Source organism: Syngnathus typhle, linkage group LG11, assembly GCF_033458585.1.
Source record: "Syngnathus typhle isolate RoL2023-S1 ecotype Sweden linkage group LG11, RoL_Styp_1.0, whole genome shotgun sequence".
NCBI classification, from domain to species: domain Eukaryota; kingdom Metazoa; phylum Chordata; class Actinopteri; order Syngnathiformes; family Syngnathidae; genus Syngnathus; species Syngnathus typhle.
In genome coordinates this window covers 7,704,978-7,721,937 of record NC_083748.1, presented here as the reverse complement: position 1 = coordinate 7,721,937, position 16,960 = coordinate 7,704,978, and the positions used below count along the sequence as shown (strand labels likewise).

At 42.1% G+C, this 16,960-nt stretch overlaps 1 protein-coding gene across 7 annotated transcripts; it reads right to left on the bottom strand.

Moving 5' to 3' along the window:
- Positions 1–243: 243 nt before the first annotated feature.
- On the bottom strand, positions 244–16,200 carry tfeb (transcription factor EB). 7 transcript variants are annotated; one of them, XM_061290939.1, is made up of 12 exons: positions 15,972–16,200; positions 10,189–10,260; positions 7,707–7,811; positions 7,409–7,576; positions 7,131–7,229; positions 6,853–7,041; positions 6,141–6,230; positions 3,659–3,776; positions 3,478–3,534; positions 3,035–3,110; positions 2,606–2,762; positions 244–2,541 (listed from the first exon to the last, which is right to left on the bottom strand). In XM_061290939.1, exons 3-12 carry the CDS (start codon positions 7,734–7,736, stop codon positions 1,972–1,974), a joined length of 1,554 nt encoding a protein of 517 aa, XP_061146923.1. In that variant the 5' UTR covers positions 7,737–7,811; positions 10,189–10,260; positions 15,972–16,200; the 3' UTR covers positions 244–1,971. The 7 variants fall into 7 exon arrangements, with proteins under 7 accessions (XP_061146923.1, XP_061146921.1, XP_061146927.1 ...); XM_061290937.1 differs by lacking the exon at positions 15,972–16,200 and adding an exon at positions 11,635–11,949; XM_061290943.1 differs by lacking the exon at positions 15,972–16,200 and adding an exon at positions 11,635–11,948 and having other exon boundaries at positions 2,606–2,753.
- Between the last annotated feature and the right edge of the window lie 760 nt (positions 16,201–16,960).

The window sequence follows — 16,960 nt, the reverse complement described above, 5'->3', positions numbered from 1 at the left end:
TGTAGCACTGTGCTACCACTCACAGGACAGTCTAAGTACTAAAAGAGACATCCAGTTTTGGGGAGTCTCATTGATCAAGGGTCGAGATGTATATTTGTAGAATAGAATAGAATAGAATAGAATAGAATAGAATAGAATAGAATAAATACGTGCGCTCCACTTCATGCCATGCGCACAAAACAAAACCAGACACAAACACGCAGACTATGTCACCACACAAATAAAACAATTGAAGCAAATGAATGGATTCTGGTAAAACCTTTTTATAACTTATTTCAAATCAGGACATGCCCGCTGTGTATGTTGCGCAACAGAGCGCCCTCTAGTGGAAATATTCTTTGGAGTGTTGGCAAGGTTGTCAACAACAGTCAAACTGTGGTTGAAATGGGACAAGGCACACCTCCGGTGGAAAAACAAAAATGGTAAGGCATTCAGCACAGAGTTGAGGTGAAGTCAGTCTTGCAGTTTCCATGGAAACCACAGCTACAAAGAAAGGGTAAAGTAAAGGCACAGCAAAACTGACTTCCCGCTGACCAGAAACACTGGTAAACTTTACATTCACAATGTGAGAAATTTTAATTCAATCAGAATCACCTTTCATCTAATATTTGGCTTCAAAAGATAACAATAAGAACAATAAAAGCCCAATTGTGCATATTAAAAAAAGAAGAACGAAATAAAGGTATCAGACTACAAACCTTCCTTGTCAGTAAAAGTTCCCAAATGGCTCTTGGCTTCATCTCAAGTAATGCATGGGTGGCTTTAACTGGCTTGAAAGGTGACAGAATTGTTTTGGGTGCAAAAAAAAACTAAATAAAAATGCTTGAAAAGAACACAAACAACATATTTAAAAGCTGCTTATGGCATAAAACCTCAAAATAAAAATAATCATTTTTGTACAAAGTCAAAACAATAATATAGTTTCCAGTGCTTTGGGGAATAGAATAAACAACAAGCTACAATAAAGACGCTATAATTAGGGATGGGCATAAAAGTTGTCGTGATCATGAATTTGGTCGATTGTGTGGAATTGATTGTTGACTTGTTACATCTTGAAGCTTTTGACACAATATGGAGTGCACAACTTGGCTACAACATTCACAGAGCAATTCTCCATCCCCAAAAAGAACAAAGAATCTTTTAAGTGAGCGTTCACCGTCAATCAAACAAATGTAGACAAATGCCCATCCCTATTTAGAATCCAAAATATCCCCAACGAGATTTCTTTCCCATCCATAATGCTCAGGCTGCCATGATAACAAAATGGACCAAAAAAGATGTCCTTTGTGTAAGTGTGTGGTCACGAGTGCGTGTGGGTAATGGGGATCTCACATCTGTGTTTACTGAACACCTTTGTGTGTATGAAGCAATGGTGATCTGTATTGCAAAGCCACCCAGTGTGAGGGCCGGTACCACCTAAAAAAGTTCCCATCAGCACTTATTTAACTTGACCCTGCTTGTAAATTCTCTTACAATACCTGAGTATGAAGGCGGCGTAGAATGTGGCACTTGTGGATGTGTGAGTTGCCAAAAAAAGGACACCGAAAGTGAAGATTAGAAAAGTCACACCCGTAAAGCCCACAATGTAAATGTCGACATGGCCACTTTAAGGACGCGCTAAGATTAGCATGTTTGCGACGGCCGCTGGCTGACAACAACCCGATAGTGCTCATCGTGATGACGAAATGGGGTCAAGGTTTTCATCCTGTGGATAAAAATGACTACCACCTTCCTAAAAACAACATACTGTAGAATTTTCTAATATCTGTATTATTGGATACATTGTGAGACTGGTGCTTAATAAGTTCCAGTCATTGTGATGATTTTCTTTTTATGCTGTTCATAGTGGTACCAACACCCCGTTTTTTCTCAAAGCGTGTGCTTGCAGGAGTGTGTGTGTGTGTGCGTGCGTGTGCGTGTTTGCGTGTGTGTTTACATGTGTGTGGAGGTTGTGTGTGCGCGTGCATGTGCCTACAGTATGTCACCATCATCTATGCTGAAACTGGATCTGCGACTGGAGTCGACAGAGGCCTCCGGGGACATCGTGGAGAGCAGAGGGTCGCCGCCGATGGGGGACAGGGGCTCATCCATCATAAGGAAGCCCATATCGCTTCTACGGCTTTGCACATCCAGTCCTCCCAGATCGCCCAGCCCCGACATGGCGTCCGAGAACGCCGACATCCCGTCGCACAAGTCCAGCGACTGGGCAAAGTCAAAGGGCTGGGAGCTGCCTACGGCCGGGTACTGGATGGGCGGCTGGGCCTGGAGGTGCTGCGGGAGCATGGCCAGCTGCCTGGGCTGCTGAAGCTGAGCCTGGCTTTGAGGGTGCAGGTGGTTCTGTGGGAGGAAGTGATGCTGCTGCGGTGGGGGCGGAGCCTGACTCTGGCTTAGCTGGTGGTGGGGGGCTTGTGTCTGAGTGTGGGAAATGTTCGCCTCAGGGCTGGTCTCTTGTTTTACATATGGGGCCATCAAGTCAACCGGGTTCAAGCCAGATGGAGAGTTGCTGGGTAAGCCATGCATATGAGCTTGCATCTCCAACTCCTGTTAACGCCATCAGTATTAATTATACTGCGTACAGTGTCGGCAATAGAATTGAGCGAATTACCTGAATGCGATGCATCAACTGTTTGTTGGCCATTTCCATCCTTCTGAAGTTCGTCTCCGCCTCTCTGGTCCTCTGAACATCCTTCTGCATACGTTTGATGTAGTCCACCGACGCTCTCAGGATGGTGCCCTTGTTCCAGCGAACATCGCTATGACACCCGTAGACGCAAAGTAAATGTTGAAGTAGCTTCCAGCGCTATTGTAATGTAGTGCCTGAAACTATTTCATTTCATCAAGTAACGGGGCTTGTAAAATGATGATTATCTTTAATTAAGTTAACCACATGTGATTAACCTCAAACATGATCTAATTAGCTTAAAGAGAAACGGACAAACATTTAATTGCTCTTCTAAAGATATTTTTCTACTTTACGCTAATTACAACACAGGCAACCCCCCCTTCCCCTCATATTATAGCAAAAAATACTTACAGATCATTGGTTTTGGGAATCATTGTGCCAAGCTCTTTAATACGATCATTGATGTTGAACCGCCGTCTCCTTTCAACTGCAAATGAATGAACAAAAGAAGGAAAGACAAAAGAGGATGACTAAAAAGACACAATGGAGAAAAAGAAAGGATCACCAAGAGAGAGTCACACTTGTAAACAGATACACATTTGCCTGTAATCACATAAGCTCACACAGTCATGGGCAATTAAATGTTCTTCAGTGCCAGTGCAGCAAAAATAAATATATATATATGGCTTATCCATTCACCCATTCATTGCACTATGTCTGCTAAATCAGCAAAACTGGATATATAACTGTACAACATTATAGTTTATGTCCGTGCGCATGCGTGTGTAAAGTTATGCAATGCACAAAATAACAAGATTATTACATTTGGGGAGCTGGAATCGGAAAATACTTACTGAGATTGTGGTTGTCTTTCTTTTGTCTCTCCTTGGCCAGAGCTCGGGCTTCTGTGACTTTGCAACAACAAAAAGTCATCAACGAGTGGCTGACACAAACACTATATGAGATTGATAGGTATATCTTGCTCGCAGAGAAAAATAATTTATATTCATAAACATGCATGTAAAACAGACGCACCTGAAATTTCCCGTTTGACGGTCAAGTTGGCAGGGCAGGAATTGCTGGTCATTGCAATGGCCGGCCCCTTCATCCCTGGACCCGTGTACACATCCAGGTGGCTGCTGGACAGAGGGAGCTGAGGAAACATAATCGAAACAATCGTGAAAAAACATAATGTCAGAAAACCTTCGTAAATGCACTGTCGCATCAGGTCAATTGCGACAATAGGAAAGTCAAACACAGGTCATACCTATAACTCCAGGTTATTTCTCTCAACTCTACATCCCAGTTTAAGTACCTTTATAAAGTCAGTGTCCATGTTTAGTGTGTTGTAAAGAAGAGACCATGCCATAATATCACACCTTAAGAACTCCCTGACAAGCAACCAGCAATGATTGACTGCCATCCTCTGGCAAGTATCTTATCTGCCTCGCTGCCTTTATTCCCTCCTCAACTCTGCGAGGAGAACCCCCCCCCCCCCTCCCAAACGCTCATAAAGGTCGCAACATTAACATTGCGATGGAGGAACCAAAAGACCACATTTTATTTGAATCGATTCATCTATTGATTTACTTCTTAATGTCTTGTTGCCTATTGCGTTTTACACCCTGGCCTGAGGGCAGATAGGCCAGCGCTAATGAGGCCTGCAAGATAAAGAAGTCAAAAGGAAGCAATAACTTATCGAGTGGCTACTGTGCGAGTTCGCACATCATAACATTACACGAGTGTACAAACACACACAAACACAAATTACTCTGCATGGAAATTGCAGGATGTGAAATAGAAAAAAAAATGAAAATAAGCAGTGACCAATCAAACTCCAGATTCCAGAAATTGTATTGAAAAAGGGGCACTACATGGATCAGTGTTTCAGTGTACTGGTCTTAACATCCAGCCCAGAGCAACTTCCTCTTATTCAGTGGTTTTCATGTTTCATGGCTCATACTAAAGTTTGAGATTCCAAGAATTCCAAATGTATGCCTCTTTAATCCCCATCAGGATTAGCAGGTGATTCAGAGGTTCGCCAGTTAAAAGAACATAAAAGAATGAAAAGAACTGCATTTCTATAATAAATAAATACATAAATAAATATATAGAGAGAGATACACGTACACACACACAAACACACGCACACTTGCATAGACACACGTCCGCACACATTCCTACATAGTCTTTATCTGTTTGCAGCAGTTCATTGAGTGCACGGGTTTCACCCCACTAGACACATCAGTGTTGAACAGTGTCCTAATACAATCAATCTATGGTTGTGACGTTAGACTACACAAATGCACACAGACAAATGTGGCTCGCTCAGATTAAACCGATTTAGGTCAGAGGAATTTTCAACCACCAAAAAACTTTATCGTGGGATTAAATCAAACCCAAAAACGCCTTCCACCCCCACACTCTGAGCGTAATCAGCAGCCTGTGGCCGGTAATTAGAGACATTGGTCCCAAACGTCTTCTTTCACCACGAGCGCTGACAAACTCCATCGCAACAGTTCAAATCAATATCTTACCAACTGAATTTGTTCTCCTTCAATAACTTCCACAATGGCATACGTCGTACTCATCTCCTTCATCCTCTAATCCGCCGGCAAGGTCGGAGGGGTCCTTCCTCCTCGCTACAAGGCAGACTGTGTCGGAACACTACCTCAGCAGCACTGATCCAATTTACGTGGAGATACTCCTCTCCCCACCACCAAACATGAGTGAACTTTCCCCTAACTGGACTTTCAGCCTGTTTTCCTTTTGCACAGATTGCCCCCCCACCCCACCCCACCCTCCTCCTCCTCCTCTCCCCCCTTTTCCAAATATCTTGTGAACAAGTTGAACTCTAACTGCTGGCAGTTTAATTGTTAATTCTTACTTTGACCCAGCCCCCCAGTTTTCAATTGACATGTTTTTGTTGGCGTGTATAACCTTGCTCAGCACGTTACGATCAATATGACTGTTTTGTGTTTACGCGAGAAAATGCTTGTGCCATCTCAAATTGTTGTTTAGGTCTGGACACAAAATATAAAAGTCAAATTTAAGTTGCATTGACTAAAATTACATTTTGATTTAATAAAAAAAAAAAAAAATCATTTAAAAATAAAAGAATACAAGACACCATATGGGACAAAATTATATAAGGAATAATACTCAAATGGATTCATTTGTTGTTGCTGTGTAGTAATGTGGGATAGTTGCATAAAAATTAAAATACTAATAAATTTTAAGATTATTTCATTTTAATTGAATTATAATAATTGAATTATTATGCATACAGGACAATAACATTGAATCTCTGAATGTTTAAATGAGTCCAGTCTAAGACGATTTTTTATTTTTTTGTCCAGATGCAAGGACATTTCCAAGGAGGAGCTGAAGAATGAAAATTCTGAGAAAATGAATGACTGTAGATGAACTCAGCACTAATTGATGAATGCAATAAGATTGCATGCAATTATATGTCATTCAGACTCATCATTCACTAGTTAGTTTTGGGCCGACTTACTGTGTTAGGCATCTGGACGGGGTCTATGTAAGCCTGAATATCATCGTAACTGGACTGCATGCTGATGATGTCATCAATGACCTCATCCATCTGAAAAAAAGGTGGGACAACCTATGTCAGTATCATTACAGCCTGTAACGGTCTAACTTTAGACAAGTCCTGCATCGGAGCCATGTTTGTAACGCTCTTATACTAAAGTCCTTCAGTCCCGTTGACATGTTGAGGTGAACTCACCTGCGGGCGCATGTTTCATTCTAGAGTCGACTTCAAAGATGACTTCTCCATAGAGGTTAACTGCTTAGACTATTTGCTCTCAGTGAGACTGACAAAACAGAAGCCAAAAGTTCCGCTAAGAGAGAATTTGGTCAAAGTCTGCCAGGTTCAAAGGGCCTTGGCATACTAAACTGTCACTTGTTAAGTCGTAATTGGACGCTACAAGGCCATAATGGAGCATTTAAAGTTCAATAAAAAACAGTGTCAGTTAGTCAACACGTTTATTCACCTACTGTGCGCACGACACAAACGGAATGCCGCTTCGGCTTACCAATGAAATCATTACGAGGAGTCAGTAAAATGTGACGATAATGGGGATAATATTCAATCCTCGTAATGTTATATGGATGCAGTAAGGTCATTTTTCAGTAGTATTTGTGAATGACACGACCTACAACAAATGACTGCAAGCTTACGCAACATTCTCGCCCCTTCCCACCTCTTGCTCAGGGTTGGATCCAATGTTGAGCATGGCCATGGGGCTGTTGGGTGCACTATTGCCAGTCATGAGCTGCTCGGCGCGCCTGTGTGGAGAGTGGAGCGGTGGCGGTAGAGACGCCGAACCCCCAGTGGGGCCAATGGCCGCAGGGGGAGACGGTGGCATCGGACCCGCTACGGCGTGAACCATCTTGAGACGGCGAGAACAACAAGAGTGGATGAGCAACTTCCTTCATACGTAGCTTTGTAATATTATTTATGATGATGATTGAGAGATACCTGTTTGGTGGCAAAGGTAGTGGAGAGGTACTCTTTCACCTGCTGCCTCTGAGACTGACGGATGTGGTAGTCTGTGGGATTCTCAAGGTGGGTCTGGACCTGGAAAGAAAAGGAAAGTCTCTTTTTGATCAATTTTGATTGGATTGGCAAATGCAGAGTGACCAAGCAGCAAAATAGCAAGCAAGCAGAACCTTTTGATTTTTAACAACTATGGTATTACTGCGAGCTGATGTACAGTATCTTCGATGAAAATGATCATATGCTGCAGTCCTACTGACCTTAAGAATTTCCACGGGCACCTGCATGCTTTGGTAATTCTGGGGGGTACTAATGGCTGCAGTGGGGGCGGACGGTCCGGCCATGCGGCGTTGCATGTGGTGCAGGGCCGCATTTTGCTGCTGCTGCCGCTCACGCTGCTCCTCCTGCTGCAGCTGGTCTCGCATCAGCTGAGGAAGTAGATATGTACAATCACCGAGATTGAAATCATTGATAACTTGCTAATTTACGAAGTGAGCCATTCTTCGAGTTTGTTCCAATGGAAAACAATGGGTGACAGACAACGGCCGTGTCGTTTACCTGCATACGCAAACCGATGCGTGAGGCCATTGCTGGGGGGCGAGGGGGCAGGGGAGGGCGAGACGAAGTCAACGCACCGCAGTCCAGTCCGAGAGGTGGATGAAGCTGTGAGGACATGCAGGGTGAGGAAAAACGGGGTAAATTCCAATGCAGCTGTGTAGATTGGATGGCAACAGTAGTGTGTCGTAAAAACCACGGCTTTATTCATTTGACAAAGCAATCCATAAGGGATTGTGTTTAAACAAAAGTAATCACAAAGTTTTTGTTGACACGCACCCACCTCCACGAGGCAAATCACGTGGCATCGGGTGTGACCAAGAAAGTTTCACTTCCTTTTCCCCCCCGCCCCCGAGAATGATTCATCATTTCCCCAGCAGTGTGCCATTATTGCCGGTCAGCACATCTTCCTCACACTTCTGAAGTTCAAATATGAGCTCTTGCAGCTTCCTGTGCTTGTTCCTTTTCTCCAGGTATACCTGCTTCTTACCATATTCCAAAAACCTGCTTGTTAGATTCAATGAAGACGTTCTCAACTTTGTGTAGATGTGCCTCTAAGTGTGGTTGATGATGATATGTTGACTTTGCTCATGTGAGTAAAGGGGTGATGGGGAGCACCCTGACCTCTTTAAAGCACCTCCTTCTGTTGTCTCTCACGCATAGTCTTGCAACATGCAGAGACAAACACTAAGTGGGGAGTCCCAGTTCCCCTTCTGCAATGACATGTGTTCATATTTGGCATGACTAAGCCCGGCTGTTGTCAACACACGGTGTGCTGGGAAGTGACTAATGGTTTCGTTTTCCTTGTCTCCGTGTTGTTTTGACAGCCACAGAAGCAGTCAAATGAGGTTCGAAACCACCAATCAGAGCCAGACTCAGACATTGGACGTCCGCGGTCACGAAGAGGCGAAAAACAGGGAGAAAGACAGGGAGAAACGGGACAAAGACAGAGAGAAAAGGTCATTGTGTGTGAGGTACAATAAGAATGGCAGCTCCTATTGAGAAAGGCTGAAGCTGCCTGTTGTCCAAAGTGTACATTTCAGCACCAGAGGGGGCATACACTGCCCGCTTTGTGCCTGTTGGGTCACCCACATGAAGGCAGAACGACAAATTGAAACACATTCAAAATCAAATGATGAAATAAGGCTTCAAAGTAGGGTTTCATACTAGAGTTAGGGTTTCAAAGTAGGGTTTTATATATAGATATAGATTTTATAGAAATGATGTATTTGTGCACACATATCTAACAAATAAAATGGAAAAAAATCTAAACAAGGATTTTCCTTTGACACAAAACTGAAGAACAGGATAACAAGACAAAGAGAAACAATTACGCCGGAGAGGAAAAGAAGCCCAAGGCCTTATATGTAATCCAAATGCTGCCTAACACACATTATGTAACTTGTGTTCATCTTACAATCCCGACTTGTAGCGTCGTAGCCGCGCACACACGAGTGGGCTCTCACTTCCTTATCTCATATGGTGACACACGGCTACCAGGCAGTAAAACATCCTACGCAGGCCTTCCCATTGCCAAGCATCCACCGGGGGAAGCAGGCATCTGTGACGCAGCGCAGGGACAGCAGGACTATTGTGTGTCCGACGCTGTGATGTCACAGGCCCCGGTACTTCAGACATTGAGTGCCAGTGGGAAGACGCGGAAGGGAGGAAGCCGGGCACAGAGGTCAACGCGACAGATGAGTCGCCAACATGCGTGTCAACAGAGGTGTGCAGACCATGGACGCCTTTGAGGCATTGACATATCTGATAAGGAGTGCTTTTCTCCCATCAAACCAATACATGACATGTATTTGAAAGTGTGCACAGGCACACACTTGGGGGCAGTGTGGGGCCGTAGCACCTGTGCTCACAGATATGGTGTTAATGTGGGTGTGTATTTTTAGACGTGTGCTATGCCAATGAAGGACTTTTGGCAGCCAAAGGCACAGGGGGGAAAAGAATGAGTGTGTAGATACTAACACACACCAAGGTGGAACCTCTCGAAAGACGCACGAGCAGCACACACTAAACTCAATTGTAAAAGTATACAATCATCAAAATTGACAAGTCGTTTCAGAGAATGACACAAAGGCTCCCAGAAAAGACAACGGCAGCCAATCAGCTTCATTGCACACAGACACACAATCACAATATTTCTCTGTTCTCCTTTTCAAGAACACGTCGCAATGTCTCTTTGAAACATGCATTTGTCTTGTCTTGTGCACACGTCTGTGTTTGTGTGTGGCTTCAAATGAGCCTTGGAGCACGAACACAAAATGTCTTCAGTTACCGGTTATGTTTGGTAAGATTATCTGACTCGACTGGCACGGCAAGTATGACTTCACAAACACAAACAGCCATAGCCCCTGGTGACAAGAACACACCAAACATTCTAGATGAAAACAGACAGGCACAACCCTCATGTTCATGTTGTACACACTTCACCATTAAATTTAAAAAATATATATATTGCAGACACTTTTACCTTGTTTGAGAAGAAAAATTGTTTGCAAACAGGAATGTGCTCCGCTTCTGCTGCTGATTACATGGCTTGAACCTGCAGCGTGATGATGGCCATGATGGAAGACAGGGTTGATGGGATGAAACGAGAACAAAGAGAAAAAAGGACAGAAAAGATGTTCGGTTATAACAAGGAAATGTATAAATAAGTCTTTATTTTATTTTATTTTATTTTATTTTATTTTATTTTATTTTATTTTATTTTATTTTATTTTATTTTATTTTATTTTATTTTATTTTATTTTATTTTATTTTATTTTATTTTATTTTATTTTATTTTATTTTATTTTATTTTATTTTATTTTATTGTGCTTCCCCTAAAGTCCACCAGTGCCCTCCAGGTGAGGCACAACTGAAAACATGTAGACTGAAAACAATTGGTATTAATAAAAGGTTAGTAGAGCTGATGCAAGAGTACAGATTGGCAAAAAGCGATGTCGACAAGTGACACGTTAGCAGTGGAAGCACCAAATTAATGGACTACGATTTTCAACTGGGTATCTACTGTCCACACACAGTATCAAGCTCTTCTAATAACCTATGAGTGGTACATTTGTTGCAAAATGGCGCCTATACCATAACAAATAGCTGCACACTTCCACATTCATTATCCAGATGAGCATTTATGCTACGTAAGAAGCATCCCAAGGGCCAGCATAACAAAAAAATAAAATTAATCTACCAACATCAATCAGTGAATCGTATTGTCTGAACGCAAAACAAATGTCTATATTTAGTCCACCACAGTTGAATGTGTAAACATTGGTCACCATGAAGGCACAGGAAAGACAAAGATGATCATCATCAACTAAACAAAGTGCATCACTTCCCTTTTCTTCCCTTCAGGTATCACAACTCCTACTTTTGTCAAAGATGAAGCAACTTCCTTCCAGACAACACAGTAAAACAAACACCATTTGTATACTTTTTATCCCCTTCTCCAATCATTTTTGTTTAAAACCGGTAAGATTGGAATTATTTTTACTTTTTGACCAAGTGTATGATTTAAATGGAATTGTGTCCAATTTGAATCCTTAAAGAGGAAACAACTATTGCTCGAGGCTAACCAAACTGGTTGGACAAAAATCATTTTGCAAACACCTTGCGCACAGGTATTTGCACATAGATCTGTAGATACACAACCTGCTGTTGCATAAATGCTCTCATGTTGTACATTTGAGTATGACAAAATTTACAGTACAATATCTGGGAGAAAAAAAAATACATATTGGTCTCAGAGGGCAGGTTGACATATTCAAGTGAAAATCCTACACAATTATATGTGTCCACCTAGCATTACCAAATAACAATGGATAACGGTATGGCAGTTTCAAAATGCCTGATTAACTTCACTAGTAGGACAAAATCAACTTTCATGTCAACTACAGAATGTAGGATCTCAAATACTTACCGGCAACTCTCCAACTAGCTCCGAGTCAACACATCCATGTGAAAGCCTCTCCTCCACGTGCGGGCTTGCCGAGCCTCACAAACGACTGCTTACAAAAGCAAGTTGGGCGCTCGTGTGGCCACCCCTCCTTCAACTGGAGGAGTTACAGTCACGATTCATCATTTTCCCTCATCCCTCTCTCGAAACACTGGCTCAGCTTCCTCCTCCCACTCTTACTATTCCCCTAAATTAGTCTGATAGCTGGAGTCAACAACGGCAACAAGAGGAACCTTGTCTTGAGAATTCATTCCCTTCTTGCGACTACAGAAACTTCAACTCCCTTCCTTATATGCATATGACATAATATATAGGACACGCCTCACATACGACGTGCACACAAAGTGATTCAGCAGATTTATTTAACGACACTTCCTGTACATTTAAGAGTTCAAATTGATTTTTTTAAGACAATAGTGGTATTTAATAACAAAGGTGAACTGATACGTCTGGTTTACAGAGCCTTGTATTCTGATTAGAATGAAATGAAGAGTGACTAAAGGGAATGAGGTGCTCCGTATAGATAAAGAAAATCACAAATAAAAAGGTAGAATCGAAAAGAAATTCATTCGGGTTCACACTATATTCCTATGTCAAGTATATGGTTCAATCTGAATTTTATTTGTCTGAAAAATGGCTGTTTTAATTCACAGTGGCGCATGGAACCCGCAGATATAGATCATGTCACGTGTAAATAGTTGACCAGAGATCTTCGGTTTGATCAGAATAACAAAAACCAATAGCACCAGTAACCAAACAAACAATGACATTTTAATTGGACACACCATTTAAAGCAACACAGTGAAGGGTTAGAAAAGTATGAGAATTATTCGGGTTATGATTTCCCCAAGAAATGTTTGGAATCAACTAACCTAGAGTTCAACTCATGTGACGAGACGAGGTGATGGTGAAAGCAACCCGTACCTATTAATTATTTGACGTCTATAGCCGTCAATGGCAGTGAATGAGTCAAAACACAACAATGTTGAATTTGCCCTTCGCACATCTACGCAGGATGGCTAGCTGAGTGCCATGCTCATAAATACTGACAACAAAACTGCACGTAACCTGCCCACGCCATTAGTTCCCTTGAATGCACACAAACATGGGTATCAAAGTGCCCCTCCACGAGAGATTGGCGCCTATCACAACAAAGACCAACATTTATAGGCCGGCCCTCATGGTTCAGCGGTACACGGCTGACAAACATGCCTTGTTTGTACACAAAGCAGTCATCAGCTGGGCCGGCTCCAGTTCTCATAGTGCCCGCAGTGTATTTACAGGGTTATTTTGGTCGAGGGGCAGGACCCCTCTCGGCCCTCGGTTTATTGGCTGGGAAACCTACATTCCTTTCAAGACCAGCCAATCCGAAAAAGAAAGCGGAGGGAGACAAATTACTCATAGGTGGAAGAATGAAGCCACAAGAAGGACGTTTGAGTCTCTTTGGCAAATGGGTGCTTGCCCTGAGCAATTTCACCCACAACATCAAGATTTCATGCTGCATTATCCGTTATGATATTAACCGACGGTATCAATTCTAATTTCGTGGCTGTTTGATGGAAATTTCACAACAAATAAAAGGACTAATAAGAACACGGGCTCGTAATAAGTCCCCAATTGACGTTTGCTGCCAAAAAATATTTTTCCATCTCGTGTCCATTATTAACTGGCTATGTAAACAAATGGAGAACGATAAATGAGCCACAAATGAAGGAGACCACGCGCAAGAAGGAGCAAAGCCACCCTGCAGCATTTCTCTCTGCATGGCTGAGCGTCACAATGCACAGCAACATGGAATGGGAGGCATTTGTGAGATCAGTTGCCAGATAAGTCACACAAAATTAATGCCCGTCTCTCTCTCTCTCTCTCGGCTGCTGCTTTCTTCCTCAACCGTTTAGCGCAAACACACTGTTACACTCTTGAACCGATAAAAAACAAATAACTGAATAATTTGCATGCTAGTCACAGACACAAAGCCTTTCAAAGCGTGGGGGTGTCTGACAAAAGGCATTTTTAAATGACTAAATCACTCATTCACAGAGTTACAGTTTTGAGGATTACTAACGGGTGATGCACGATCGCCATTTCCAGGAACTTGGTTTTATCGGATTTTTGGTAATGGGAAAGCCAATCATTACATCACAACTTTTTTGGAAACATGAGTGCTTTTCAGTGATGGCTTCCAATCAATGTTCATTGGCCTTGTCATCTCAGTCATTGTAGACGATAAGTCTGGGACACACGATAAGTGAAACCAAGTATTTCCTGATCTAGCGACACACACCCATGATTCATCAGTGGACCATTTGAAAAGAGCTGATTCTGATGGATTAGCTGTTAAGAGGGGACTTTCTTCAACTACTGTTAGTCAAAAATAAGAAAAATGATTTTTTTCCCCCTGTTGATATCTGTTTGAGGAGACTCAGGAATGGCAGGGTAGCATATTTGGCATTTAGAGAAAATAAGTGCAGTTCTATATTGTGGGCCTTGAATTAAATTAAAGAGCACGTAACAGACGACCCCTGCAGTTCATCCAAACAACAAGCCAGCTGCAAAATGTGTGTGTGCGGGTGTCCCTCAAATGTATCTCAGACCCCATTCATCGCTCACACACACACGAAAAAGAAAAAAGGAAAAAAGAAAACAGGTTGTGTAAGAGCGAAGCTACAGACTGCAAGTCAAAAGAGGATATGAGACAGTAGAAATGAGCTAAGATGGGGAAGTGGAGTCACACATTCAGCACATGCCCCAAAATATCCCACCCACACTCACCTCTGTTAGATCATGGGTCGTCTTGTCAAATATCACATGCCAAGCTGTCGTTACACGAGTGTCTAAGATGCACCGTTTCGAGACATTCTCAATGTTTTGCTTCAGTAAAACCCCGTAAATAGCGGAGGCGCTTCCTCGCCACGGTCACGACGCCAAAGAAGACACTCCCTATCCATATGGCGGACGGAGTTGTATTTACACACACCTGATGCTCTTTCACACTCGAGTACATCGGACTAAGCTGGCCTCTGTGTGTTTGCACGGATGCTTCTGTTTACTTGAGGAAAATTAGCCCCATCACCAACACTTACTGGCAAACACAAAGCCAATGAGGCTGAAATATGAGCACTCACACGCACACGCTTTTCCATATGTATTGCACACTTTTGACATGAGTCATATTATGAGCCAGTGCTTAGCAATGATACATACCAAAACATGTGAGTATGAGATGAAAGTAATGTGGTGCTGTTCGCATGCAAAGGGTTTGATGGAAGATTAAATAGCAGTTGGCAAAAAGCTTCCATATTATAGAATTAGACTATGTAGACTCTGTTCTGTATTCAAACACTGCTTTCATCCATCTGTTTTTTGTTTTTTTAATCTACGGCATTCCACATATTAAGTACAACTCCACTTTTGCCCTTGTTTTAAAGGAGAATGTCATGACATTTTCACCATAATGTTAACCATATCGTATTCTCGGGAGTCTACAGAGACTGGCAAAGATGTTCGCAGAGTTTAACAGTCACGGAACAAAGTGTAATGTCAAAAGTATTGTTGGTGTTAGGTCAGCACACATGAGCTGTTGAAGGCTGGATATAGTTGGACCGCTGATGAACACCATGGGAATGCATAACAGATGACACATCATCCCAACTGTTTTTTTTTTAATTTTCAATTAATTGCAATCATTTCCAATTTAAATCACCTCTAAAAATGTATCATAAGAGTGATAACAACCAGGATGACAAATGATTCCCCCACTATGGACCGTGATTGAAGGCTTAAGCTAAAGAGGAGACCTGTGTGGTACCTTCAACATGTGATGTTGGCACCGTGCGCAATTGACTATATGTTGAAGTGCTGTTCTTGAATAGGCAATACAGTTAACGTAGTATGTAGTCACAGCTTATACATAGCCCGGGGCTGAGGTGTTGTTACTGATACTGGCCTGGCTTCAGCTCAGAAATGGCAAGCGCGGCTGACTCTCAACGGGAGGGAGCAAGTCGAGCATTTTCACAAGACAAATTATCTATAATATTTTATATTATTATAACAGACTATGGCAATACATTTATATTTGTAATTTTTTTTTTTTTTAAATATGCAATGCCTGAAACTGAAGGGCAACTTAAAATTATTGAACTTTTCTATGCGCAAATAACATCCATAAAACGTGTTCTAAATACAAACGCAAGCCACACTATAAAAAAAACCTCAAATGTAAGGTAAAATACGCTTTGATGGAGTTATGATGGTAGTGGTGTTGTTTTAAGAGTGAAGTGTTGGTGAAATGTCACACTTACCAGCTCTGAAGGTCAGACAGAGTTACAGAGTAGCTTGGCGACAACTTCTCTAGTGCACTCCTCGGGGACGCAAAATCTCCAGCACAAAAAAAAGTGCAGAGTGTGACTGAGTAAACGCCTGCAAAATATTTATGTTTCTCGCCACTTCCACATGTTGCTACGCAGCGTGCAATGTTGTGACCGACGAGCTGTGGTGGCCTCTCGGCGCGTCTACTGTCACCTGTGCTGTCACCAATGGCATCGTTTGTGCAGAATTGTGGGTGATGTAGTTCTCACGAACAAGCAGCCGGAACTTATTATTAGACAGTGACGGGAGGTTTGTTGTCAATGCAATAGGTCATCCAAATAGACCAAAAACAAAGACGCAACTTGGTTTATTAATCAACTTATGGATTCAATTGTACGTGTCCTTAACGGGGACATTTTAAATGAAGCGTTTTATAGCATGCATTATTTCTCTATATAAGGTTACACTTGAGGTTATTTAGACTCGGTGCTCATGAATGGGTGGCTTTTTGGGAAATAGTGTGTGTTTTTATATTTCACAGACCGTGGTGTACATGTTGTTAGAAGCACACATTGTACTGATAACAAATTAAGCGTGTCTCGCTGGTTGGGAAACACAAGATATGGAAATCGGGTGCGCTTGCAGTACCACGTGTTGCCACAAGAGGGAGGTAAATACCCGTTCAGTACTGTTTCAAACAAAATATTGCATTAAAAAAAAGTCAGTATGGCAATCAGAGGGCCATTTTATTAACTCCAGGACAATTAACCAATTGGAGAGTAAATAGTTGATCCACAACTAAAGCACTCAGTTGCCATCTACCATTTTTTTTTTGTCTGTACATGTCTACATTGCACATTATCAGATAGAGATGCCGTGTCTTATTAAAGCTGGGGAATAAAAATCAGAGATAAACATTTTCCGAGGTAGCACCTTCTCTCCATTTCCAATCATGATCAAGTATGTGATTTGTACGATGAAA

Coding starts and splice junctions, on each gene's coding strand:
- tfeb (XM_061290939.1), bottom strand. CDS start 7,736: ATGGCCTCACGCATCGGTTTGCGTATGCAG. Junction 6,231..6,852: donor GATCCAACCCTGAGCAAGAG/GTGGGAAGGGGC, acceptor CCTTTTTTTCAG/ATGGATGAGGTCATTGATGA. Junction 3,535..3,658: donor CGTCAAACGGGAAATTTCAG/GTGCGTCTGTTT, acceptor GTTGTTGCAAAG/TCACAGAAGCCCGAGCTCTG.